Source organism: Melitaea cinxia, chromosome 5 (genome assembly GCF_905220565.1).
Source record: "Melitaea cinxia chromosome 5, ilMelCinx1.1, whole genome shotgun sequence".
Taxonomy (NCBI): Eukaryota; Metazoa; Arthropoda; class Insecta; order Lepidoptera; family Nymphalidae; genus Melitaea; species Melitaea cinxia.
The window spans coordinates 10,322,146-10,335,301 of NC_059398.1; the positions used below are offsets into that span (position 1 = coordinate 10,322,146).

General features: G+C 36.2%; 1 protein-coding gene across 1 annotated transcript; it reads left to right on the forward strand.

The window, feature by feature from the left end:
* Positions 1-880: 880 nt before the first annotated feature.
* Positions 881-11,201, forward strand: LOC123653575 (integrin beta-PS). The gene is made up of 16 exons (XM_045589568.1): positions 881-1,175; positions 1,523-1,699; positions 1,904-2,132; positions 2,217-2,301; positions 2,637-2,807; positions 3,536-3,643; positions 3,942-4,094; positions 4,229-4,351; positions 4,449-4,616; positions 4,861-5,097; positions 5,983-6,157; positions 6,346-6,452; positions 7,514-7,655; positions 8,930-9,063; positions 9,297-9,449; positions 9,897-11,201. Exons 1-16 carry the CDS (start codon positions 884-886, stop codon positions 9,960-9,962), a joined length of 2,520 nt encoding a protein of 839 aa, XP_045445524.1. The 5' UTR covers positions 881-883; the 3' UTR covers positions 9,963-11,201.
* The last annotated feature ends 1,955 nt before the right edge of the window (positions 11,202-13,156 follow it).

Below are 13,156 nucleotides of genomic sequence, written 5' to 3' on the forward strand. Positions count from 1 at the left end.
GGAAAGTTTATATGTATAATACATGCATAATATATAGTAGAGGAACTGATAGTTTTTAGTGTTTTTACAACCGTGCGAAGCCGGGGCGGCTCGCTAGTTATGTATAAATCGTACCGAGCTTATGTGTGATGGCGGTGTTTTAGCGCTGTTTGTTTCTGCTTGACCTCGATATAGCGGACGGAGCGTAGGTGTCTTGCTGCCCACAGCCGTGTGGGTTTGTTATATGCACCGAATTTCTTAACACATTTTCTGACCATATGATCAGTTTTTCATTCATAACCTGCAGTTCTTATAAACATAGGATTTATAATTTTTGTCATCGATATTTTATTACTTGTAAAGCGTATATTAGTGTCGGTATTTGGAATTGTTGAATATAATTTTGTTTTACTTTTTAGTAACTAAACAAAGGTAATTATTAACAAGCCTTTCCAAAGCAACAAGTTTTTTACCATTACATAGTATAGGTATAATGATTGATGCGGTTTTCTTTAGTAGATAGAGTGATTCCAGAGGAATGTTTATATGTATTATACATGCATAATGTAGCAGAGGAACACTGATAGTTTTAGAGTTTTCTAATGTGATGTCGTTAATAAACACATTTTTTGCGCTTACATTGCAAATATTTATTTTATATTTAGTATCGGCATTGCATCTCTGCAAACCCGGGGCGAGTCGCTAGTTTTAATATATAAATGATGTAAACTACAGGTGACGCAAGTTTGAAAACAGCGATGAATCAGCTATTAGTAATATATAAAAGATTGTAAACGGGATGTCAGAAAAACTTATCGAACATTGCCATGATTCTAATTGCTCCTTTAATTTAATGTAAAATTAAACTTGTTTTAGGAACTGATCTGAAATCAAATCACGTATAATGGAAACTCGAACGAGTCTACTGTTTTGTTTGTGGGCGAGCCTGTTTGTTGCGTGTTTGGGACAACGCGCGGAACAGTTGCTGGCACAAAATCCTTGCTCGAGTAAGACGACATGTAGCGACTGCGCTCGCACGCCGACCTGCGCGTGGTGCTTCGCCTCCGAGTTCAATGGGCCCCGCTGCTTCAACCCCGCCATGGAGGGCGGCACCGCCGGCTGCGATGAAGCCTTTATATTTAATCCCGACAATCAGCAATCCATAGATCCATTTTACAATCGGGAACTTACAAGAGGTACTTTTTAACTTTAGCACAAAAATGTGAACTCTAACTTAATTTTTTATTATAACTAGGTCGGTTAACAAGCATATTCACTCTGCTTACCTGGTGATAAGAGATTACCCGTAGCCCATAGACGCCTGCAACACCAGAATCATCGCAAACGCGGTACTGTAGCTACTTACGACCCTCCTTGGAGCTTTGGCTACCTTACTCACGACAGGATCACAACTCTGCTTGGGAGCAGTATCATTATTTTCTGTAAGGTCGAGGTACTTCCCAACTCGGACTGCTCTAGATTTCGAGCTTTACCTCAGTAAAAATTGATATCGTGCTACATACTATTATTTTTATAATTGCAGCGAAAGGTCGAATGGGTATAGGCATGGAGTCCTCTTACTATGAGCAATCTATGAGCAGCAGCAGCAGCAGTAGCAGTAGCAGTAGCATTAAAGGAGGAGGCTATATGGGAGGAGCGGCAGGGGGTGAAAACCTAGTTCAAATTAAGCCGCAAAGGGTGAAACTACAGCTGCGGATGAGTGAGTGTCATCATGGTTTTATGATTAATGTGAAATATTATGTATTTATGTATATACATATAAAATTGTAGTGATCCTAAATTCCTTATAAATCTATTTTCCTGCTGTATGAATAGTACCATGAAAAGGTTACCATAGCAAATATATGGTAATAATTATTTTATAGATTATTGAATCTTCGATAAAATCGTATTTTCATTTCAGATCAAATGCAAAGAATGACATTTTCGTACGCGCAAGCACAAGACTACCCAGTGGATCTCTACTACCTCATGGACTTGAGTAGATCTATGAAGAACGACAAAGAGAAGCTCAGTACGCTCGGGAGCTTACTATCAAGCACCATGAGGAATATCACATCGAATTTCCGAATCGGATTTGGTTCGTTCGTCGACAAATTAGTCATGCCATATGTTTCGACCGTGCCTAAAAAGTAAGCGACATTTTTGCATAATAAATTAATAATACATCGGTAGTATCTGATGATGTAATTGTGATTTACTTGTAACTTTTACAGCCTGATATCGCCTTGTGACGGCTGCGCGGCGCCATACGGTTACAAGAATCAAATGTCTCTCAGTAACGATACTGACTTCTTCGACGTTAGTATAATCTAATTATTTTTTTAAATTACTTATAAGAAGGGTCACTATGCTATAGTAAATAATTTGTAAAATCAACCGCAAAACAGAGAAATTTAAATTACTTACGTATATAATAATTATCTATTAATGTCACTGTTAGTACTTTGAGTAAGAAGCTCTACTCTCAACCAACAATACTTTTAAATTCATCTATTATACAATTGTAAACGATGAAAGTGTGTCTTATGATTATCTAATCCGAACCATGCTTGCTCATATTTACGCACAAAATTAAAAATAAAACTACACTATCATTTAATAAATACTATATGAATATCTCCATATAATAACAGAAAGCCGTGGCCAGCGCCGACGTGTCCGGCAATTTGGACGCGCCCGAGGGAGGCTTCGACGCGATCATGCAGGCCGTAGTCTGCAAGGACGTGATCGGATGGCGAGAGCACGCCAGGAAGCTCCTTGTTTTCTCCACCGATGCCGGCTTCCACTATGCTGGGGACGGAAAGGTATATTACGTCTGATTAGTAACTACTCTAAAATATCTTAAGTAAAATTAGAGAGTTTCATCTGAATGTACCATCAACTTTGACCAGCTCTACTAACTGGCTTTACTCGAAACGGATGACCCCGCTGTAAACTATCCAAGGTACACGAAACTTGGCTAATAGACCGTTTGTAATTTAATTTAAGACTGAACGATTTCTAAATAAACAAAAAAGGGTCAAGACGTTACAAACAAAATGTACAAAATATAATAATAATGAGAGTTTTCCATTATATTGTTGTTAGTAAATATAACATTTTAGAAAATGCTTCTAAAACGGAAATTAATATAAACTAGGTACCATATAATTGGCAGTGTACATGATTAACCTCAAAATAAACCCATTTAGATTAATAGACCGTAATATTAGTTCTACTGCAATTACTATCAAGCGGGAAAATTATATTACAAATTAAAATGACGTGTGCTATTATTTTGTTAATGTTTAACTTTACATTACGTTCAAATAAATTTCTTACGCGGTTTTACCAGTATTATTCCATATAGTATTACAATGTAATGAGTCACATTGTCATGTTTTATAGCCTGTGTTCTGTATATTAAATGACTTAAAAATTTGTAGCTAAACTGATTACAACAAATAAAACTAACAACCGTTGTTAAATGTATTTCCTTCTTGTTTAGATTATTATCGCTTTTATTTGTAACATAAAACAATAATATTTTCAGTTGGGAGGTATTGTTCAACCAAACGATGGTGAATGCCACATGGAAAACAACGCGTATACTCATTCTACAAAACAGGACTACCCTAGCATTTCACAAATTAACCTTAAGGTAAATTTTTTGGTAAAACTTTGTATTGCGATTTTTTCTAGTCGTTTTTCGCTGTTACATATTAAATAGCTTAAACTGCTTAATGGACGAAACCCGCAAGTTAAAACCCCTAAAAACCTTTAATATGAACAATGGGACTGAATCTGTCTTCTTTTTAAGGAAGCTTGTGCTCAGCATCGCAAATGCGATTAACATTTGATTTACATAACTTATTTTAAGATTTTTGAACTACCATTAATGGGATTTTTTTTAGGTTTATCATTTGCAATAATCATAAATGTACTATTGTCATTCACAGGTAAAACAACACGCGATAAACGTGATCTTCGCGGTGACGGCGGAGCAGATCAGCGTGTACGAGCAGCTCAGTCGCCACATCGAGGGCTCGAGCTCCGGCATCCTCAGTGACGACTCTGACAACGTTGTAGACCTCGTTCGTGAACAGTACAATGTAAGTTGTGTTACATCTCACTTGTCTATTTAACATTGACGTAAGATTTTAAAACGGCATAGCAGATACGGAATCGGTTAGATTTAGGTTTAAACCTAAAGTAACATTGTTTTAACTATGTTTTGATATTTTAGAAAATAACATCGACTGTTGAAATGAAAGATACATCAAGTGATGCTGTGCAAATAGTCTACTACTCTTCGTGCCTGGGCAGTAAGGGTAACATGGTGCAGACTAGTAAATGCGATGGACTTAAAGTAAGTTTTTCAAGTATAAGTTAAATGAATTTAGTAACTTAATTCTAGTGCTTAATGTATACTTTACATAATGTAATGTTCTATAAATTTTTTTTAGGTTGGTGATGTTGTCGAGTTTACAGCTGAGATCACTCTAAAAGAATGTCCAAAAGATCCTAGCAAGTGGAAACAAACTTTCAGCATATATCCAGTCGGCGTGTCTGAGAGTCTTAATGTTGAATTGGAAATGCTCTGCGATTGTCCATGTGAACATCCTGGTCACCATGTAAGTATAATATTACCACCTATATTTTAGTCGGTAGGACAATATCAGAGTTTACTACAAAGATTCCCATTTTCGATAGTTCTATTATAGCATACCTAAACTGTATGATTTTAACTGGTGTGTACAATAAAGAGTAAATAAATAAATATGACAGGACAGGAAAATTGTGATCTGTTATATATCCAAATACTCTTCCAACTTTATTAAGCAGACATTCGATATAAACGATTGGTGTACGTGGCAGGCGTACAACGACAGCCCCCTGGTGTGCAGCGGCGAGGGCACGTCGGAGTGCGGCGTGTGCGTGTGCAAGCCGGGCCGCTTCGGCAAGAAGTGCGAGTGCTCGGCGCACGGGGGCGTGTCGCTGGAGCAGGAGCGCGGCTGCCGCCCCACCAACGCGACCAGCGGCCCGCTGTGCTCCAACCGCGGCACGTGCATGTGCGGCGTCTGCGAGTGCAACAAGATGGAGGACCCGCTCAAGGTGAGCGACACCACACTACTATAACGTCCTCACACATGCAGAGCGAGTGTCGCTGGAGCAGGAACTAAGGAAAACATAAAAACCTATTCCGCCATCTTTACACGTCCGCCATATTGGACTTAGAGTAATGTCACTTTGTCTTTCGTGTTACTCTCAGCAAGCCCTTTCATTTGATACTCATATTGTAGGAAAGCATAAAAAGGATTTAGAGTTACACCATTTTTAGTTACTCGAGCGTCACTCGTTACTTGAGCTATACTCAGCAAGTCCTTTCATTTAAGCCCCATATTGTAGGAGTCCATTAAAAATAACTATGGATTTAAAATAACAACACACATGTATTGTCATCCAAACTAAAAGTGTATACAAAATTTCAACACAATCAGTTAAAGGCTACAAAATTGAGTTGCAAGATGTCACCCTAACAAACATACACACATTGCAATCTAAATAAAACTTTTAATAAAGAGGCACAATCACAGCACTCTATGTTGCGCTAGCGGTCGCGGGTTGGATCCCCGCACATGTCGTGGTGTTCGCATTTGTGCTTGTGTATTGTGTGTTTCCAGACAAGCGTTTGCGAAGTGATTTTTAATTATTATTATTAAGATTTTTTTTTTTAATATGTAACAACAGATTTCTCGATAGAAGATTGATATTAGATAATAAATCAATATGTAATAAATATATGAATGTTAAAGACAAAATTTTGTGAATCAAAATAAATGTTGCTATTGTTGTTTCTAAAAAAATATTAAATATAAAAAGTAATTGAGAAAAGGTCTTATGTATTAAAACATGAAGTATTTGCATCATATTAATTATTAAGATATTAAAAAGGGAATTAGGTCATATTAGTAATATATATGTTATATGTCTGTCCAGGTGATCTCTGGACCCTTCTGTGAGTGCGACAACTTCACATGTGATATGAACAAGGGTCTTCTCTGCTCTGGCCCAGACCACGGAGAGTGCATTTGTGGCAAGTGCAAATGCCACCCTGAATACAGCGGACCGGCCTGCCAATGCCTTAAAGACCAGGCTCCATGCATGTCGCCTGGTATGAGGATTTTCAATATGCCTAGCAAAATATATCTTTATTGAAGTTGGTGAGATTTTATTGGCCTCCCTCCATTTTGAGCTCACATAATTAATGGATGTCCCCTTAACGCCATGTAGTTAGTAGTGTTTTGTTATTTTTCTTTATTAATATTTATAAAGTAATAATACTGTTTGATTTTCAAATAGAAAACGGAAAAATATGCAGTGGAAATGGAAAGTGCGTGTGCGGCCAGTGCGTATGCAATGTTGATAATGACCGACACTATTCTGGAAAATACTGCGACAAATGTCCGGTAAGGCCCCAGTTAGAGCAGATGAACAAGTTATTCTAATTTTATATAATTCAAAAACTAAGTTTTTTTAATATGTAACAATAAATTAATATGTGTATATTCTGTAAGTGTATGTATGTGTTTTTTTTATATGTATTTATAATTCTATTTATATTTATCTACTTTTGCACAATCCCGCACTTTGTTACTAATAATCTCCTTTTACCTGGGGTTGTCTGGAAGAGATTGCTTAAAGCAATAAGACCGCCTTTGCATGCTGTCATTGTAACTACTTTTTGTTTAATTTTATTTCTGTTCTGTTGTTTTTTTTTTCTTCTTTTTTTTTACTACGTAAAAGTGTTTGATTATATGTATGCAAGAAGTAATGAATAAATAAATAAATACTTTTATTTCAATAAATAAAAATAAAAAATAAATAATATATACTTTTATTTTCTATTATATGAATCATAATAATGTAATTTTATTTTTAAATATTGTTGTACTGAATTACTTTCAAAAAATCTGGTTTCAGCTGTTGGTTGGTACTCGAACTTCAATGACAGCACTGACTTAATGTTACTTCTTACACAATTTAATTTGTAAAAAAATTATATCAAAATAGACGTAATGTCTAACTCGTACGATTCTCGTAATTTAGTTTGCTTTTAAAGAGATGAATCACAAATAACTGGCAGCCTGCAAAATAAATAAAACATCTTTACAAAATGTCTTGTAGGGTCCACTTTGTTAATAAAAGCCACTCATTGCTATGAATAGTAGTAACACTCACAAGGCTCAAAATAAATAGAATACCCTGACAATGACATATAGGCTTTACTAATAAAAGCCAGTTATTGCAAGAACGAATAGTATAAAATTACAGCTAAGTAATACTGCTCTCAAGTAGTGTTGTGGTCTTGTGGTGAGTGAGGTGGCCAGAGCTCCTCGACCCCCCGGGGGTGGGGTCGGCAACGCGCTTGCGACGCTTTCGGTGTAGGCGTCTATAGGTTACGGTAACCGCCTAGCATCAGGTGGGCCGTAACCCGTAAGCCCCGCGCTCACGTGTGGCGTGCCCGCAGACGTGCCCCGGCAAGTGCGAGGACTTCAAGCAGTGCGTGCTGTGCGAGGTGCACCGGCGCGGGCCCGCGCTGCGGCCCGGCGCGCCGCTGGAGTGCGGCGACTGCGCCCTGCGCCCCGAGATCGTGGACGGCAAGCTCGAAGGTACTCCACCGCGGCCTCCCTCCCGTGCCTCTGAGACTGGCGCTCTCGCTTGCTGTCATGGACACCTGGTAGCAATCGTATCGATAGGAAGGAATACGTATATCCGCTGACCCGCAGTGGAGCAGCGTGGCGGATTAAGCTCCGATCCCTCTCCTACATGAATAAGGATGCTTATGGCTAGCATTGGGATGTTACAGGCTAAATGTCTGTCTACTCGAACAGTATTGATAAAAGCTAGTTTTCTGCTCTTTGTAACTTACGTTACAGAAGACTCGTGTCTAAATGTTAGTGCTACAAATAATATTTTGTTCCCTTGAAAACGGAAAAAAAACCGACTTCAATTACATCAACGCAGGTAGACGAAAATGGTCACGTAAATACACATTATTAGAGATTGTAAAAATACTCAGCTTTCAGTTAAATTGAATTAGTTGATATATTTAACTGCATAACTATTCTAGTATTTTCTTAAATAATAATAATAATAATAATGCTTTATTCATAAAAATATTTACATATAAAATAATGAGTTCCCTGGTTCTTGTGATAGGCAAGGCCTGTGCCACAATGAACCAGTGTGCTCTTCCATTATTGATTTCTAAAGCAAACTTTAAATTAACTAATATACCTTTAAACAAACTAGACATAATCAAAAAGTAAAAAGTAAAATATAGTACAGGATAAGGTGCATTTCTATGTGTGCATATGTGTATATGTGTATGTGTATGTGTGTATGTGTATGTGTGTATGTGTATGTGTGTATGTGTATGTGTGTATGTGTGTATGTGTATGTGTATGTGTATGTGTGTATGTGTATGTGTGTATGTGTATGTGTGTATGTGTGTATGTGTATGTGTGTATGTGTATGTGTATGTGTGTGTGTATGTGTGTGTGTATGTGTGTGTGTGTATGTGTGTGTATGTGTATGTGTGTGTGTGTGTGTGTGTGTGTGTGTATGTGTGTGTGTGTGTGTATGTGTGTGTGTGTGTGTATGTGTGTGTGTGTGTATGTGTGTGTGTGTGTGTGTGTGTGTGTGTGTGTGTGTGTGTGTGTGGGTGTGTGTATGAGCGGTGTGAGTATGAATGTTTTCATGTCTGCGCAATAAAATTGTTTAAGAAGTGCATACTAACTCCAGCATGCCTTGAGGAGATCTTCAGTTTTTTGGTAGTCCAGCGAGGACAGCCACTTGAACACAATCGCTTTAAGTTCTAGTTAAATCCTAAAAAATAAAAAGGAGTTTTTCACCCTATAAGTTTTTCTACTATTACTTGCAGCAAACGAAACGTTGAACGAACATTTATGCAGTTTTTACGACGACGAAGATTGTCTCTATGTGTATGTCTACTCCTTCAATGAAACCCAGCACCTTCACATCAGAGCACAAAAGGAACATGAATGTCCACGAAAGGTAAACAAAATAATTAAAACTATTGAAATGTTTGTAAAAATAACTGTTAATGTATACAAAAAAAAAAGCTAAAATTGAAGTTTGGAAGAGTTTGATTGGTAAGGAAATTTCTTATGAGGGTTATTATTAATACCAAGAAGAATTCCAAATCGAACTCGATTATCATTTGTAAAAAGTCATTAACTTTTCTATATTAGTGTAGGTATAATAATCTTGAATTTTTCTCCCAACAGGTATTCATTCTCGGTATCGTGCTAGGTGTGATCGCTGCGATAGTACTGATAGGGCTGGCGCTACTTATGCTCTGGAAAATGGTCACCACCATCCACGACCGTCGCGAGTTTGCGCGCTTCGAAAAGGAACGAATGATGGCCAAATGGGATACGGTAAGAAATATTAATTTTTTTTAAATTTATTTATATCAATAGTAACTAATATTCTGCATAGTTTTAGATATAATTAAAAAAAAATTTGTGAGATCGGTGAAGTCAATTTTAATTTACAGTGTTACCGAATGTAATAGGTATTTATCTAATGTATTTTAAATATATTTCATACAATGCCTACACATTTATATTTTATTAATTTTGATTACATATTGTTACTCTTGATTCACAAGCAATATCTGTGAATATAATAATATTTGAGGGTAATTGTGAAGTCATTAGTGAATAAAAAGGTGAAGGTTAGTTCCTTTGTATACAGCCTTTTGTACACTGGTAATGAATTATTTGAATTCTTGAAATTACGTTACAAATAACGTCATTAACGTGTAATTAATATGTTTGTAAATTTGTATAAAACGTAAAATAAAATGCAAATTTTGTTTTTAGGGTGAAAATCCAATTTACAAGCAAGCAACATCTACATTCAAGAACCCAACATATGCTGGAAAATAGAAATCTACGAACATTTTCAAAGCAGGCAAAAGAATATACAGTGATGCTATGCTATCAAAGTAATTAAGCGAGCATCTTCATACCACAAAAGTTATGCATTTGACTTTAGAATACAGCATTTGATATAAATAATATATTATATAGACATTTTTAGACATGTTTCTTGACTTATACACGTAGAAGCTACTGCACATGAAGAAGCCTTAATATGTGCCTTTGAAAAAAAATATTAGGAAAGCAATATAAACTAGCCGCTTAATATATAGACAACGTAATATGTGTTAGATTTTGTAAATTGTATTTAAAATCAAAAGGATCTGTTTAAATCTCAGATTTTTACACCATTTTTGAGTACGCTTTTTGTACTTACGTATCATTTCCGTTGGAGAGTCTTATTATGTGAACACAATCTTATTTATTTAATTTTCTTAATAATTCTTTTGATATTCGATTTTGACTTATCTAAAACCAAATATTGTTTGGCAAATATTAAGTTTAAATTGTGAAAAATATCACTGTTTAGAAATTTTTACTATTATTGTGTTAATTTAAAAAAAAATTATTAAAAGATTGTGTGCAAAATACGACAATCCAAATTGAAATGAGATTTATATGTGTGAGTGTTTGATGTACGTACTTACCTATGTGTAGGTTTTATATATTGAATGCTATATGGTTTCATTTGTAAACTATGTTCCATTTGATGAATAGTTCGTTAATAAGCGCCGGAAAATTGGAAATCAGTATCCTATTTTATGATAAGTGTAAGTATAAATTTTCATATAAAATCGATGGTTTATATTTCACATAAATGGATATTCTGTGCTTGTGAGTAATTGTGTTTTACGAATTAATAATAATAATTAATATTTAAAAAAAATGTACTGCCGCTTCTACTTCTGGTCTAGTGCCTTAAAATAGAATTTAGTGCCATTACTAATCGTATGATATTAAGAAAGCGTTATTTATTTTGACAATAATATCGAGTAATATAAAAAACAGATTTATTTATAATGCTAGCAATTTAAGTTTAATTTTAATGAATTAATCAAAGATCGCGCAATTGTTTTTACTTTACTTAAATTAGTACGATGGTGAATTATGTATTTGGATTTTGTTTTATAGTAATTTTGTGATACATAAAATGCTATGATTATTTTTTGTACATATTATTAGTTTCTCCATTATAGCAGTTTTGGACTCGTACAAATAAATACCTAATAAAATTAACACAAAAAACTTACTGCATTTTTATTTAACCTATCTTACCCTTATATACCTTTTAGAAACAAATTTGTGAAGAAGTTTTCCTCTCTAGGGCGGAACTTGTTTATTCCAAATAATTTTAAATGCGAAATATATGAAATGTCTAGACAAAAAATAAACAAGTAATTTAATGCTCTTCATTTAGAATATTTTTAAAAATGTTATTAGTCTTCAATATAGTTAATTATTTATAATTAGTTTGTTACAAAAATTAACTGAGGTAGGGCACAGCAGGAATTTCCTGCTCAAAATATGGAGCAGCCCGTCTGGGGTAGTACCTCGACCTTACAGAAGATCACAGCAAAATAATACTGTTTTCAAGCAGTATTGTGTTCCTGTTGGCGAGTAAGGTGACCAGAGCTCCTGGGGGGATTGGGGATTGGGTCGGCAACGCGCTTGCGATGCTTCTGGTGTTGCAGGTGTCTATAAGCTACGGTAATCGCTTACCATCAGGTGAGCCGTACGCTTGTTTGCCGACCTACTGACATAAAAAAAAAGAAAAAAAATTGTACAAAATATAAATTAATAATTAACGACACGTTGCTGCAGCACCGGCTATTACACTTCTGGGGTTCGATCTCCGCTCCTGATAAATCTATATATGATAATAGTCTAGCCGTGCTAACGCGCTCGTTGGATGGTTTACGCTAAACTACCTTGCCAGAGTAGCTCGTGCTGCTCGTATAATAAGACAAAGTAAAATTTAAAAAAAGGCTCCGATTTATTTTTCACGTGGGACGCCATATATAAAAATAAAAATATTTAATATCTATAAAAATATTTAACGAAGTGTTAGCGCAGCGGTAATAGCACTGGTTGTTGCGCTGGCGGTCGCGGGTTCGATTCCCGCTCACGACAGACATTTGTATCGACCTTATAGATGTTAGTCGTGGTCTGGGCGTTGTGTTTTTGTATTGTATGTGTTTCCGAACCCCAAACACAGGAGAAAATCCTACTGGGAGATCCGTTGAGTGTGAAGCGTTTATTAATGCTTATTATTAATAAAACTTACAGGACCCCACATTTAAATAACCGCAGTTAGCCAGTTAGCAGTCGAACACTTATAGAGAGGATCATCACTTCAGCCTAATACAGTCCACTGCTGGACATAGGCCTCCACAAGTTCGCGCCAGAAATGCAGTGAACTCATGTGTTTAGCTGCACCGAAGACGCTGCTGCCCGTCTTCGGTCTGTGTATTTCAAAGCCAGCAGTTAGATGGTTATCCCGCCATCGGTCGGGTTTTTAAGCTCCAAGGTGGTGGTGGAACTGTTATGCCTAAGTCGCCTCTTACGACACTCACGGGGTGAGAGGGGGTGGCTATATTTTTAGTGCCGTAACCACACAGCAAATAGAGAGGGTAAGTTTACGTAATTAAAATATCTCCTAATAGCCTCTTTCTCCATGTAGACGAAGGATTTGAAATGTGATGCCACAAAACTTTAGACCTCTCCCCACCCCTTGTCTCACAATGTCATACTTCGTGGACTCCCTTGCTCTCCCTAAAGTGTGACGTAGGGTTGGCGATTCTTTCTAAAAAAGATCGAAAAAAAAAATTCCAAAGAAGAATCGATTCACTAAAAAATTAGCTCCACTTCTAGTGGTCTCAATATATTTATAAGATCTCTTATAAATTCTAACTACTGTGCAGTTAGCATTGTCGGTGCTTTAGGATATTTGAGTAATATTAGTGCAATAATTTCCGATAACGAATTGTGCGAACTGATAAAATACAATTCCATCTGGTACATACAGACTGAATCAGCCCCAAAGGCTTTATTTTGTGATCCTGAAATTTCCTTAAAGAGCAGCATTTGTATTATGCTTAAAATATGTAGTAATATTTTTGACAGCTGTTAGTAAATTCCTGGCTTCTTCCAGTCCATCCTTATTGTCAAATGGTTTTGATGCCACTAAGTTTAATGTGTGG

Bases quoted from the DNA above. Each gene is read 5' to 3' on its own strand.
- LOC123653575 (XM_045589568.1), top strand. From the start codon at position 884: ATGGAAACTCGAACGAGTCTACTGTTTTGTTTGTGGGCGAGCCTGTTT. The intron at 2,808-3,535 runs GTATATTACGTC...TAATATTTTCAG, and splicing joins ACTATGCTGGGGACGGAAAG to TTGGGAGGTATTGTTCAACC. The intron at 4,617-4,860 runs GTAAGTATAATA...TGTACGTGGCAG, and splicing joins GTGAACATCCTGGTCACCAT to GCGTACAACGACAGCCCCCT.